The sequence below is a fragment of the Lathamus discolor genome, chromosome 1, assembly GCF_037157495.1.
Source record: "Lathamus discolor isolate bLatDis1 chromosome 1, bLatDis1.hap1, whole genome shotgun sequence".
NCBI lineage: Eukaryota > Metazoa > Chordata > Aves > Psittaciformes > Psittacidae > Lathamus > Lathamus discolor.
This window is the reverse complement of record NC_088884.1, coordinates 49,519,535-49,532,871: the sequence shown is the minus strand read 5'-3', so window position 1 is coordinate 49,532,871 and position 13,337 is coordinate 49,519,535. Positions and strand designations below refer to the sequence as shown.

Sequence of the window (13,337 nt, the reverse complement as noted above, 5' to 3'; positions counted from 1 at the left end):
GAAAAAACACAGAAATAGAAGTTGCTTGATTTTTAGTTTCAAAAATATATCATTATTCTTAGGTATTAGCTTTTGGAGCCAGGATGCTGAATCTATCTGTAACAAAAATGTGGCTAGCACTGAAAAATAATTCATAACATCTGTATCTTGCAATATCCGTTATTCTTTGAAATATGTGTTCACTGCACAGAGTGGGTGGAAATGGAAAAAAACAGTTAAAGGAATGAATTACTTTTAAAACCTTTGCTAGGGTCTTTATAATGAGTAGAACTATCATAATGGAGAATTATACATTTGATCATGATGTGTGAATTTATTTCTGTTTTCCATGTTCTTCACTGTTCTGGGAAGCAATGTTCTAGATGTTTGGAAAAACAAACAGTGTAGCAACATATCAGTAACTCTACCTTTGTAAGAGACTCCCTCAGCAGGGGATGGAGTTCATTTTCATGTTTTTCCCTATGGAAAGGGTCAGAGATATAGATAAAAAGAAGTCCAAAATGGATTTTAATGGAAGACGAGTCTTACAGACTGAAGAGATGAAAAAAGGTCTGAAAAATGGTTGTGAATGACCTTTAAGAAGACATATTTTAAGTCTCCTGCATTTCAATGGTCACTGCTTTTTATATCTCTTTGGAAAAAAAGTATTACTGCTGATTTCATAGCAAGAGAGGGGTAGGTGGAGAGCAAACTTTTACTTTGAAAGTGGGAGAAAGGAAACATCTGTGGATACTTCTCTGAAGAGAAATATAATTGTTTCTCATTTATAGTTGGTAGGATGCAAATAATGAAAAAAAGTCTTATTTGCAAATCTCACACAATAGAGAACAAATTTCCAGTAAATACTGAAGCACATAGCTTAGGAAAGCATCATTGAACTTTTCTAAGTCAAAGCATTCAAAGCCGTTTTAAGCTCCTTGCCATCTTTCCAGAGAGCAGCCCTTGAGTCCTGTTATTTTCCGTGACTAAGTGTCCTGACACCGTAAATTTGCTGTTCACCTCATTTGCCCCAGAGTCCACTCAGGCCATTACTAAGGGCATTTACCCCCTGGAGGGTTGCTGTCTGTCAATAAGATGCAGCAGAGCTGGGCTTAGATCGGGGGAGAGCATAAAGAAACGTGCACAGGCAGCTGCTGGAGAGAATGCCTCCGCTGGGAGAGTAGCCACTGTTGATCGCGGTTGGGAATTACATGTAGCGCAGCCCACATTCCTCAGCTGGCAGCAGCTGTTTGTGGAAACTGAAGCAGTCTTGAAAAGAGACCCATTTTATAGCCCCTATGATAATAATCGTGAGTGTTGCAATATAATAACACATGTATCTGAGCTGTAGCGTTCAGATGTCTCTGCCTTTTGGCCCCTTCTTTCCAGCTGAGTAAGGAAAGGTTTGTTCAGAGGAGTAAGTCCCATCCCTGCTTGCTGTGAAATGGATAGGTGGAGAAAAAAAGAAAACATCCCAAACAAACAAAAAAATTAAACCACAAGCTCTTTTGTGTTTTTAAAGCTGTTTATTATTGGCACTGTTAGCATATTTGTTATTTTGACTATGTGGTCTCCGTGTTCAAGGATGCAATTCTCAGGGAAGTGTCCTCATCTCTGGGCTACAGACTCAGACTCCCATTTGCTCAGTCTCCCTCCCTGGCCCCATCAATCTTGCATTCCTTTTCTGCATAGTTGTATGGCTTCAGCAGAAAGGTGGCTCCATGCCAAGTCACAGACTATCTTGTGGCTCTGATTTCTGAGAAACTGGAGCAGTGTACTGAAACCCTTCCATTGCTAGGAGAACTCAAAAGCCACCCTTCTCTTTTTGTGGGTTAAACAATTCCATGACTGCTTGATCACAGACTCTGTAGCCGAGCAGGTATGTCCCCCAGCTGCAAAAGTAATAAAACCTGTCTTGTATACCAAACCCCCTAGCCTCCCTTAGTTCCCACATTATATTCCTGAATCCTTGCTACATCTTCTACACCTGTTTGGCTGGCTAAATGGCAACATATGCTAGTTGGGCTGGTGCAGTGCTGAACAGGAGATGGCTAGCCAGTGACTGCTGCTCTCTCAGGGACTGGATAAGGGCTGAATTATGCCAGCCTTGGCTCTTCTCTGCCTAGTTTCTGGTCTCATAAAATCTCCAGACCCATCAGCCTTCTGACCTCTCCAGCAGGTGAGGCCATCACAACTAAACAGCCAGACACTGTCATTTGCTTAAGAAATTGTGAGGAAAAATTGCACCCCACATAGGAAGGATCCCACAGAGACAAGCCCAATTTCTGCAAAGGTACCTTCTTCTCCATCCTCCCACTAAGGAGGGATTCCTGGTCCTGTTAACCTCTCCCAACCAAGCATCTTATATGTGACTGCAGATGAGCCTTTCAGTGCTTCCAAAAGTGAGTGTGGGTCCTTGTTGTCTGCATGAACTAAATCAGTTGATAATCTAGCTCTGCTGGATTTTGATGAAAACATTTTGGTAGTGTTTGTTATTCCCAAAATCTGTGGTATAGTGACTAGTGTAAGAACAAGTTAGAAAAATTTCTGCCAGAGATAATAGAAGTTCAGCTGATATTGACTAACAAAAGGAAATATTTCTAGCTTACTTACACACATTTTTTTCCATTTTGTAGTTCTATGGCATATTCTGTTCTTTATGTATTTTCATATGGATGCATTTTTACACGCACGTATGTACACTGGTAGGAATACTTGAGTGCTACAGGTTGATAATGTAGAACAGAAGAAAATTTCTACTTCTGGAAATCTGCAGGGAATAACACATATCTGACCTGTGCTGCAGGAACTGATGGCTTCTATAAGGAAGTCATGTTTTCTCCCAGATAAGCATTTTTGTGAAAATTGGAATGGTCTTCATGACTAAGGATACATGAACTAGTTTATTAAATCCCTTATATATTCAGAATCTTTAGGCTCTTAATTTCAATGTAAACAAGGATTTTTGAAGGGTGGAGCTGTACCTTATCTGTTTATTTGTGTATAAGTAGAATTTTTAAAATGTATTTACCAACATAAATAATAGCTAACTTAGTTTTATTCAAACAAAGTGAAACATATGTATTTTCAATTTAACATGCAGTGGAAAAGGCAGAAGAATCTAAAACTTTAGACAGTTATAAATTAATCTCAGGAACCAGAAGCCATAAATATTTCCAGGGAACTGAATATCAAATTGTGTAGCACTGATTATTCACATAAATAGTCAGGCACCTATGAGAGATTTTCACATGGCTTTTTAAGAAGCAAGCTTTTATGTATAAAAAAATCACAACCAAGATCTGGAATACTTGTGTAAACTATTCTTAAAATGATCGAGAGGTGACTCAGTAAACATTTTACAACACGAGTGCCCCTTTCAGTTAGTATTGCATAAATTTCATTGGAAAGCATTTGTAGGTGGATTTGCAGTCATAGTGTACAACGTGGCTTCAGGAGTGTTTGGCTTTCACTCAAGTTTCTCAGAAATTAGTAGTAAGGACAGCCCACAGTTCTTGTCTAAAATTCTCAGTCTCTCCCAGCAGAGGAATCAAAAATCTTCCTGGAAAATAGTAATTCCATACCAGGTGCCAAAAGCCATTTCAGCTTCTAGTGGGATTACAATTTTCTTGATTCAGTTTGAATTCTGCCACACTGTCATGTTAGTTCAGGCTCCCCATTCATCTGAGCTGGCTGTCTATTTACCTGTCCTGACCAGAAAGATTTGAAGGTTCTCTTTCCAGGTATGGAATCTCCAGCACACACTGGTTTGTACTACACTGATACTCCTTCCATACATATCTATCAGGAGATACATGTACCTATATAGAGACCTGGACCTGCAAGCTAAAATGAAGAACAGTTCTTGAAGCCAATGTAGATGTGACAAGTGGTGAAATTCTTGGATCCAGTCCACACCTCAAACACAGTTTAGTCCTGAATTATTTAGCTGCTGATTTTATGAACCAGTGTCCAGATCCACCCTTTTATAAACTTTTCTTCTACTGGAGGACTCCAGTTGATGTTGCTTTCAGCTGGAGGATGTACTAAACTGCTTAATATCTCTCCAGCACCCAGGGTGCATCCTGTACTCTATGCTTTGCTCTTCAAATCTCAGACAAGTCAAAAGAAAGTAAAATAATCAAATATAACCTATATAGTTGTTTCTGAAACATTTTAAAAACTCACTTCAGGAAATACATAACAGTATATACATGAGCTAGGTAACTGAAAGAAGTTTAACACTAAGTGATGGCAGTTATAATCATTGCATGCAAAGCTAATTGTGGTATTGTACGTCATTCTAGTTTCTAGTACAAGATAGGAAGCTTTTATAAATAACTTTTTACAAATGGATATCTAATTATTAAATTTGTCTTTGTCGTTATAATATGAAACATTTAATGTTTAACTTCATTGGTCTGAGAAATTATCAGTTCTTTCTTATTCAAAGATAACACTTGAGCTTTTAGAAACTGATATGTGATGCTTGAAATGTACAGTTGGAAATTTAGCTTAAAGTGTAGCTTTTGGCAAATTATCCCTTCAGTAGCAATCCAATTGTTCTTGAAAAGTTCCAATAGCATCACATAAAGGACAGTTGTATAGCTCTTATATACCCTTGTTTCTGCCATAAGCACTTATTTACATATACCAGACTGGTAATACAAATATACTGACAACCAGAACACAGTAATATTACTCTGAATTCAAGTAATTAAACTTTATTCTTATATTTACACGTGAAAAATGCTGTAAAAGTTGCTAGGCTGTAAGAACTTCTTATAACAATGTTATGGTCCTGTAAAAGTAGTGCTTTTTGGGAAAGAATTTTTAGATGCTGACATAATTTCTGTCCAGTCAAGACAGAAACTGTCCAAAGACAACCAACATACAAATTATATGGTATCGCATTTTATATATTTGGAACTCTAGTCCCACACTTCTTAAAGTAATGAGGGTTTTGCAATTGCCTTCAGTAAAAATGAAATCCACGCCTGAATGAGGAAAGGTTATTTTAGTAATATGAAGAATCTTAATCTATATCATATATCCATATACTGAATATCAGTAAGGTAAACAAGATGAGAGATGAGCTTTAACTCTTGGCATTTTATATATGGTAGAAGCTTACTAATTCATCCCAGGTTGGATAATTGTGCTTCTAAAACCTTTTGAGCGCTGGTGTGTTTAAACCTTGGAGGCCTCATGTGCATGCTGATATTTTTAAGAATATAGCCACATCTATAATGAATTCTTAGTGCATCACTAATTGCAGTAAAAAGCTCCAGAACACATCACTGTGGTCTTTGTAGTTTATGGTGAGGTTTTATAGCAGTAACTGTTGAATAGTGCTCTTTATGTAGGTTAAACTGATTAAATATAATACCAAGCATATACTTCTTTTCACAGTTTGCCATAATCCTTCCAAATAAAAGCCAACCATTTTTTTTTATTCTACATATATATCTATATTCTAAAAATGGTTGAAAGAGAGGGGGCTTCACTTAACACTGAATTTTGATGAAGAAACCTAGATTATAGGTGTGAAAATACTTAATTTGTCATGGACTTTAAACACCACAGAATCACAGAATTGTTGAGTTTGGAGGTCACCTACTGAGATTGTCTAGTCCACCCTCCTGCTAAAGCAAGGTCAACTAGATCAGGTTGCTTAGGGCTGTGTCCAGCCAACTTTTGAATATCTCCAAGTTGTGTACTCCCCACCCTCTGTGGGCAAAGCATGTCTTATTTCTGGACAAGCATATCTCACTGTGTTTGCAATGCCATCCTTGACATTAAAATATATAGGTTTAAAAAGTTAATATGTATATGGATATATGTCTTCCATCTGAGAGTAATATTATGCAGTCCACCATCATACTGGGGAGACACTGGTGATACTTGCAGAGAGATCTTTCCCAGGAGAGTTCAAATATAACTTCAGAAATATTTGTTAAAAACTTTACTGGTAAAAAGATTGTTCTATCCAGAAACGTCCACTTCTGTTAGATGCCCACATAGGGACTTCATTAATGTCTATAAATCTTCCTACTAACCATTCATTAAGTATTTCACATTCTGTTAAAAAAAAAAAAAAAAAAAAAAAGCTAGTTAGGAAAGAAAATTTGAATTTTGTGATAAATCAGAATGACTATAAAGGATTTTCTCTAGTCCAAGTCACAGTATGAAAGGAAAGCTGGGTAAAGCAAGTGTTATTTAATACTAAATAATTTCATTTCCATGACTTCATCGGACTTACATATCAGCTATTCAGAAAATAGTCCCAAAGAGAGTCTTTAATTTAAACTGTCTGATGTTCTTTTGGCAGTTGCAATGAAACCAAGAGATTTGTTCTCCAGAAAACTTGGACATAGTTTTAGATGAAAGAAAAAGAGGGAGATGGATTGTTGTGTTGGTCATTTTTAAGGTGGACTTTCCTTCACGTTATTCAGTTACTGTCAAACAAACAGTATTTTTCCTGCAAATTATTGTAATTAATTATCATCCTTCTTTGAAAAAAAAACCCAACCTACTACTTTTTAAATAGCAGGAAATGTTCTCTGTCTACAAACACTAACACACAGTGAAATTAATAACTACCATACCTCTTTCTGAAAGCAATTTTTATTCGTACAATTCAGTGGAATGAAACATGTTAGAAATCAATCCTTTGCTTCAAGCTATAACTCAGATATATTCTCAGAAAAGGGCAGAAGGGAAATATAAATAAATAAATTTTGATTTGCATAGCAAAATGAAACTCTCTTGACTGTTTGGAGACAGAAATACTTTCAGATAAGTCTTCATAAGCTTCTGCAGGAAATGAGTTCTAGAAGTGGTGTTTACTGGAAAGTAAATGCTGCAAAGAAAAGTACTGACCCCTATTTAAAATTTCTTTCAGAGTCAATTGCTTATTCTTTTCTCTATCCCTAGGTCTGGAAAGAGTGCCAAAAGACCTTCCTTCCGACACAACACTGCTGGACTTACAGAACAACAAAATCACTGAAATTAAAGAAGGAGATTTCAAGAACTTGAAGAATCTTCATGTAAGTGTATAAATGAACTATCATTTGCAAAAAAAAAAAAAAAAAACAAAACCCAAAAACTGGTGGAGAGAGAATGGAGAATGTGGGTTTGTCCTGCTACCCAGATTTTTAAGGAAAACTGTTCAAATACTTTGTCATCTTCCTTCACCAGCCCAGCCTATTATTTCTTCTGCCATTCATCTCCTAAGAACTCTCTTCTCATACCACAGAAGCTTCTCACGTCTTTTCAGCTGCTTCCTACCTGACTCCTTTTGGTCCAGTCTCCCGATCTCCATCATAATTTCTCACCTCTTTATTGATGTTTTCACTCCCTTTGGCACAGTGACTTGGTTATTTCTATTAAAAAGCAGATCCATCTCAACCCTGCCACCCCACTTACTCTCCCACCTCTGAGCTCCCAGAGATTTGTACAAATTTGCCAGCAGGGGTTTTGTGCTAGTTTTAGTTCAAGTGTCTTTTCAAGTCAATGTTCTGCCCCATGAAATTGTTTTTTTGCAATAACCTTCTCCTAGAAAAACTCCATCCTCATCTTCCTTTACCTGCCAGTCTCTTCCAGCACTGCTGTTTCCCTTTGCTGAAATATTTTCCTTCCCTGGTTTCTGAGATTTTTTCTGGTTCACCTCTTCTTTTCCAAGTTTCCATCAGACAGCTACCTTCCTCTGTTTCCAAATTTTTGTTTCTGTCTGAGGCCCTCCTCCCATATTCCTATACTTTTTATAAACATTTTAAAATTCATACCTCATAGTCTTGCCTCAGTTTTGTTTAAATATCTTTCTTTCTGTCTCTGAAAAAGACTATTACTTCTTTGCCTTTGAAAGTAGTACCCCAACTCAGGAATATTTCTGAAAATGTTAGTTTTCTAGCATTTCACCAGTTGAATTTATTCTGTGTATTATTCCATTTAATCTTTTTTTTTTTTTTTCTTATAATCCATATAAACTGCTTTTCTTCTCTTTCCTGGCTTCTCAGAACCTCTTTGTATTCATTCACAACCAAGAAGCCAACTCCCGCTTTTTGTCCTTTCATGATGCCAATGGCATCACCCAAATAAGCGCTGTTTCAAATAAGAATCCACATTCAGCCACTCATACTTGGTGAAAAAAAGAGTAATCCAATTGCTTCCAAATTGACTCTTAAATGTTTCTTTTAATGCAACAGCAAAAAGAAATATTTTAAAAAATTTCTAAGGATAGAAGATTCTAGGCTCATGTCATCTAATTTTAGCACAGAGGTCTATACTCGTGCTAGTTACATAGATAAACTCTTCAGTCAAGAAAGAGAAATAGGTGCTTCTACATCACATTTCATCTGACTTGCTTTTAGAATACGATGATGCCCCTGAATATTTTTTCCCAATTCCTTTTCTTGGCTGCTGAACAGATTCGATATCTTGATTCCTGTCCACTTGTTTTGGTTTGCTTTCACTTGGAGAAAAGTCTTGTGTTTTCAGTGACCATCATCTGCAAGGCGCTAAAAAAAGAGAAAAGTGTTATCAGTTATGTTAATTTTTCACCATCCTTCTTCGTGACACTGCGTAAAATGAGTTAGATCATGGTACTGCAGATGAAAAGCATTGCTCCCAGGGACTTCTACCTAGTGGACACTCAGTTTGGGTCTCTGTTATACATCCTGCTGTTGGTTAAGCTGTTGAGAGCTATGTCATCTCATGGAAGTTATCTGGGATTTTTTAATTTTTCCTTTCTTTTATTACTGAAGATATAATTTAATAGTGAATTAAATATTTAACTCTTCAGGGAAGAGATTATTTGTTTGTTTTACTCCCAAAAGTGCCCAGTACATGCTTAAGGACTAGTGGAAATCATACAGGAGAGGAGCAACAATAACATAAGTTTTAAACAAATAACCTTCAAAATAATGCAGTTTTCATGGATTTGCTCAAGCATAAAAACCATTCCTCTCATTTCCTCTCAAAATAACAATTTATTCATGCAGTACATTTATGTAACTAAGCACCATCTTTACTCTCAGCAGGCACCATTATTCTTCTTGTGTAATATCTGGGAATGATTCCCAATTCCCTATCTTGCAATTAAAAATTCTTCAGAATCACAGTGAAAGGGGAATATTGTTTTTGGATAATTGTAACTGAAAGGTTTGTTGTTGACAGAGCTTCATTTTCACTTTTGTTTTAATGAGATATATATATACATCTGTGTGATATATATGTATGTATAGATATATATAATGAATAATGTTCCCTGATAAACAGCTCATGTTAACGTTATACTTGACACTGTGATGTTCAAAAGTTTCTAGACTTCTTAGACTTTAGTAAACCTTTTTATACTTTACTAAACCAGGAAGATTTACATAAATTATCAGTATTATTGGTCCAAAATCTACAACTATTAGCAACTCCACTTAGCCTCTTGCATGAAATAGTCACTTAAGGGAACACTTTTTAAATCCCAGTTTTCATAGATATTGAAAAAATTAAGTTTATTCTGTTTGAATATTCCTTTTAAATTCCTTCCTAATTCCTATAGCCATCATAAACCATAAATTTAATAGTTTTAGAAAACATTATAGTGGAAAAATTGGTTTGAACCTAAAGTTCAGCTTGTACTAAAAAAAAAAAAAGATGAAATAAGGACAAAAGATAGGATCTACATATAACTTGCCCATGTCTTCTCTTTCAGCACAAATGTAACTGCTTATGCACTGAGTGCACAATACATAGAAAGAGAAATGAAAGAGAAACTAGTACCTACATAAATACTCTTTCTATCAGAAAGTTCTCCTGAGTAGGTAACGAGAAGTCAAAATTTGCAGCTGTGGAAATATGGCAAGCAATTAGAAAAGGATTCAACTAAGGGAATATTTATCTGCAAATAATAGCTGCCTGCCAGAAAACACCAGAGTCAACAGTTTTGGTGCACTTGATATTTTTATAATCTAAATTTATCCAGGAAAAAGTGGCTAAACTATTAATGTTAGACCCAGTGAGACTTCACAGTATTTAAAGATGAAAGATAAGATTTATTTTTTACCAGGGGACTTGTGAGAATAGGGAAAATATTGAAGACAGTCTTTTTTTCAGAGTCAAGGACTGACTTTTGCAGTTTCAGAAAACTGTCATGTGAAAAAAAATTTGCTTAAGATTTAGACCTATGGCAAAACAATCAGAGGGGTGCTATTGGAAAAGACAGGAAAAAAAATCTTCTGTGAAACTGTCAGAATTTTCCAGACAGACTGAAACTTCTGGATAGAGTACAGTATGCTGACCCCATGGACGCAATAATGAATCCAAAATACTACATGAGTAAGCCCTCATGCAGAGTGAAGGAGGAGTCTACAAAAACAGCCCATGGAATTGCATGCTGTGTGGCAAAGCCAAATCAAACCAGCATAACACCTGGCACTTGGAAAAAGAGGTAAAAGAAGCTACTGTGTATTAGATCACCATAAGAACAGCACAAACAACAGAATGATGACTGCATGCTTTTCTAATAGGAATTTTTTCAATGGCACAGTGTACAGCAAAAAGTACAGCAAAAGAAGACAAAATTGCTGTTGGCCTGAAATCAAATGGAACATTGCTTAATTTAGGATGGCAGAACTACTCAAAGCCATGGCTGTGCATACAACAGTGCTAATGCTAGTTGTATTTATACTGAAGGAAAAAACCTGCATGAAAGAGATCAAAGATTTAAAATTGGGGCTTCCAGTTATGACCATATCCATACTAAGTGATTGTTAACACTAAATGTATGGGCAAATAAATCGATACACTCTTTGTAGTAACATCAAGTGGAAAAATAATGTGTTGCGTTAGTAAACTTTCATGCACTCCTTTTTTTTTTTTTAATCAAGCGAGGGCTCCCTGTGGAGGGACAAGAGCCCAGATTAACTGAAGATAAGTCTAAGAACATCTTCCAGGGATACAGAAAAGCTCCTAACAGATCAAAAACTATTAATGAAAGAACTCAGTCTTCTTATGACTCATTATAGCTTCAGTTCCCTTTTCCCAGGCACAATTAAAAAAAGAAGTTAACATAGTGCTATGCGAATCACAGAAAGAAGAATCAGTAAACACCAGCATTCTGAACAAAAACAAAGACATATATCTCTGTCCAGTTTCTACCTCTGAACTTGATTCCTACTATCTTCAATGGCATACAATCTTAACAATACTGATTGATATATTTTTTATTTTTATTTTTCCACTTGACGCAACTGTAGGTTTCTAACAAATATTCTGATAAAAACCAAAATCTTAAATGCAGCACTCCCTCAGAGTTGCCATTTCCTCAGACTCTTCTTTGATTGTGCTTAACATGTGAGACTTTCCACTGAAATGAGTGTGCAACATACCACATGCATGCAAAATGTTTTTAATGTGCAGAATGTAAAGATCTTTTAATGTAAGAACAGCTGCTCCCTTGTCATCTGTGCAAGTCATGTTACACAAGGTTTATCAGTCAGAGCCCAAACATCACGCAGACTAATATGAAGCAGGCTCCCTGGCTTTGAGTTTATTCAACAAGGTACTGTGGATGTGATCACACTGCTCCCACAATCCTCTCTCGTTTATACTGACAGGCTGTTGTTCAATGCATTGCCATCTCTATTGTATTGTATCTATCTCATCTGTATTGTGTGCAGTTCTGGTGTCCTCAACATAAAAAGGACATGGAACTGTTAGAACAAGTCCAGAGGAGGGCCACGAGGATGATCAGGGGGCTGGAGCTCCTTCCATATGAAGACAGGCTGAGAAAGTTGGGGCTGTTCAGCCTGGAGAAGAGAACATTACATGGAGTCCTCATAGCAGCCTGCAGCCTTCCAGTATCTGAAGGTGGCCTGTAATGGTGCTGGGGAGGGACTGTTCATTTGGTACTGTAGTGACAGGACAAGGGGCAACAGGTTAAAACTTAAACAGGGGAGGTTTATATTGGATATAAAGAGGAAACTCTTTACTGTGAGAATGGTGAGGAACTTGAATGGGTTGCCCAGGGAGGTTGTGAATGCTTCATCGCTGGGGGTGTTCAAAGCCAGGCTGGACAGAGCCTTGGGTTGCACGGTTTAGTGTGAGGTGTCCCTGCCCATGCAGGGGGGTTGGAACTAGATTATCTTGAGGTCCTTGCCAACCCTAACTATTTTATGATTCTATGATTCTGTGATCTTAAGGTTCTTTCTAGCCCTAGCTGTTCTATGATTCTACCCTCAGTCTAGATATTAAAGTTATGAGACAGCACGTATATAGCAGGAAAATATAGCAAAATGTTTTTAATGTGCAGAAGGTAAATATCTTTTAATGTAAGAAAAGCTGCTCCCTCGTCATCTGTGCAAGTCATGTTACACAAGGTTTATCAGTCAGAGCCCAAACATCACGCAGACTAAACTGAAGCAGGCTCCCTGGCTTTGTGAGTTTATTCAACAAGGTACTGTGGATGTGATCACACTGCTCCCACAATCCTCTCTCGTTTATACTGACAGGCTGTTGTTCAATGCCTTGCCATCTCCCTTCTTCACAATTCATTCAACTCTTTCCTATTGTTTCTATGTCATCCCTTTTTCCTTGCCTTTCTTAGCTATATCCATTTGATCCTAGGTTTGGTAGGGTTACTACCAAACCCACCAAAGAATTTATGTAACAACGAATAATTCCACCATCATGGTTTTTTATACCTTTATCCTTTTCCTGCTCAAACTGTAGATCATGGGGCCTTCAGGAGGCATACGATCTGTAATTCTGTTCAGAGACCTTCTTAGATTCAGGGGCTCTTGTTCCTTCAAGTTTACCAACATTTATGATTATTTTTTTTAAATAACTGTTAAAATGAATAGTTACTTTGTAGAACTCCGACTTCTTTTATAACACAATCAGAGAAGAAAGTCAAGTTCAATTTTATATTTTTTGTGTAATTTGTGGAGCTATTTTGTTGGCTTTTTGTTTTCCTAAGTGTAAGTCCACTCCTAATAATTTGGCAGAACAGCTTGACTATATGTCCAGGTTCTGATTATGACCTAACAACCGAAAACATAAGGCAAACAAAAAGGATGAAACTTATTATTATTTTTACTTGGATGCCTGACTCTTGAGTTTACAGTTTCTAAGGCATTCCTGTTCCTAGCAGAACTGCAATAAACCCCAGGTAATAATGTAATACATAACCCAGGAAATTAAAGAAATTCCAATGGGTCGGCAGATTGACTTTTCGGTTTAAACCCTGAAGGACGCATGCATCATTAAAGATTTGGTATTAGGTAAAAGTACCATCCCCATCTGGCAAAACAGATTACTATTTATTATGTCTGATAACAATTTGCTTATTATTTTACAGTTCA

At 36.8% G+C, this 13,337-nt stretch overlaps 1 protein-coding gene across 1 annotated transcript in view; it reads left to right on the top strand.

Moving 5' to 3' along the window:
- DCN (decorin) overlaps window positions 1-13,337 on the top strand; it is a 42,670-nt gene that overhangs the window by 14,498 nt on the left and 14,835 nt on the right. The window contains exon 3 of the mRNA XM_065670094.1: window positions 6,916-7,028. Within this exon, the coding sequence (XP_065526166.1) occupies window positions 6,916-7,028 (113 nt within the window). The remainder of the gene's footprint in view (window positions 1-6,915; window positions 7,029-13,337) is intronic.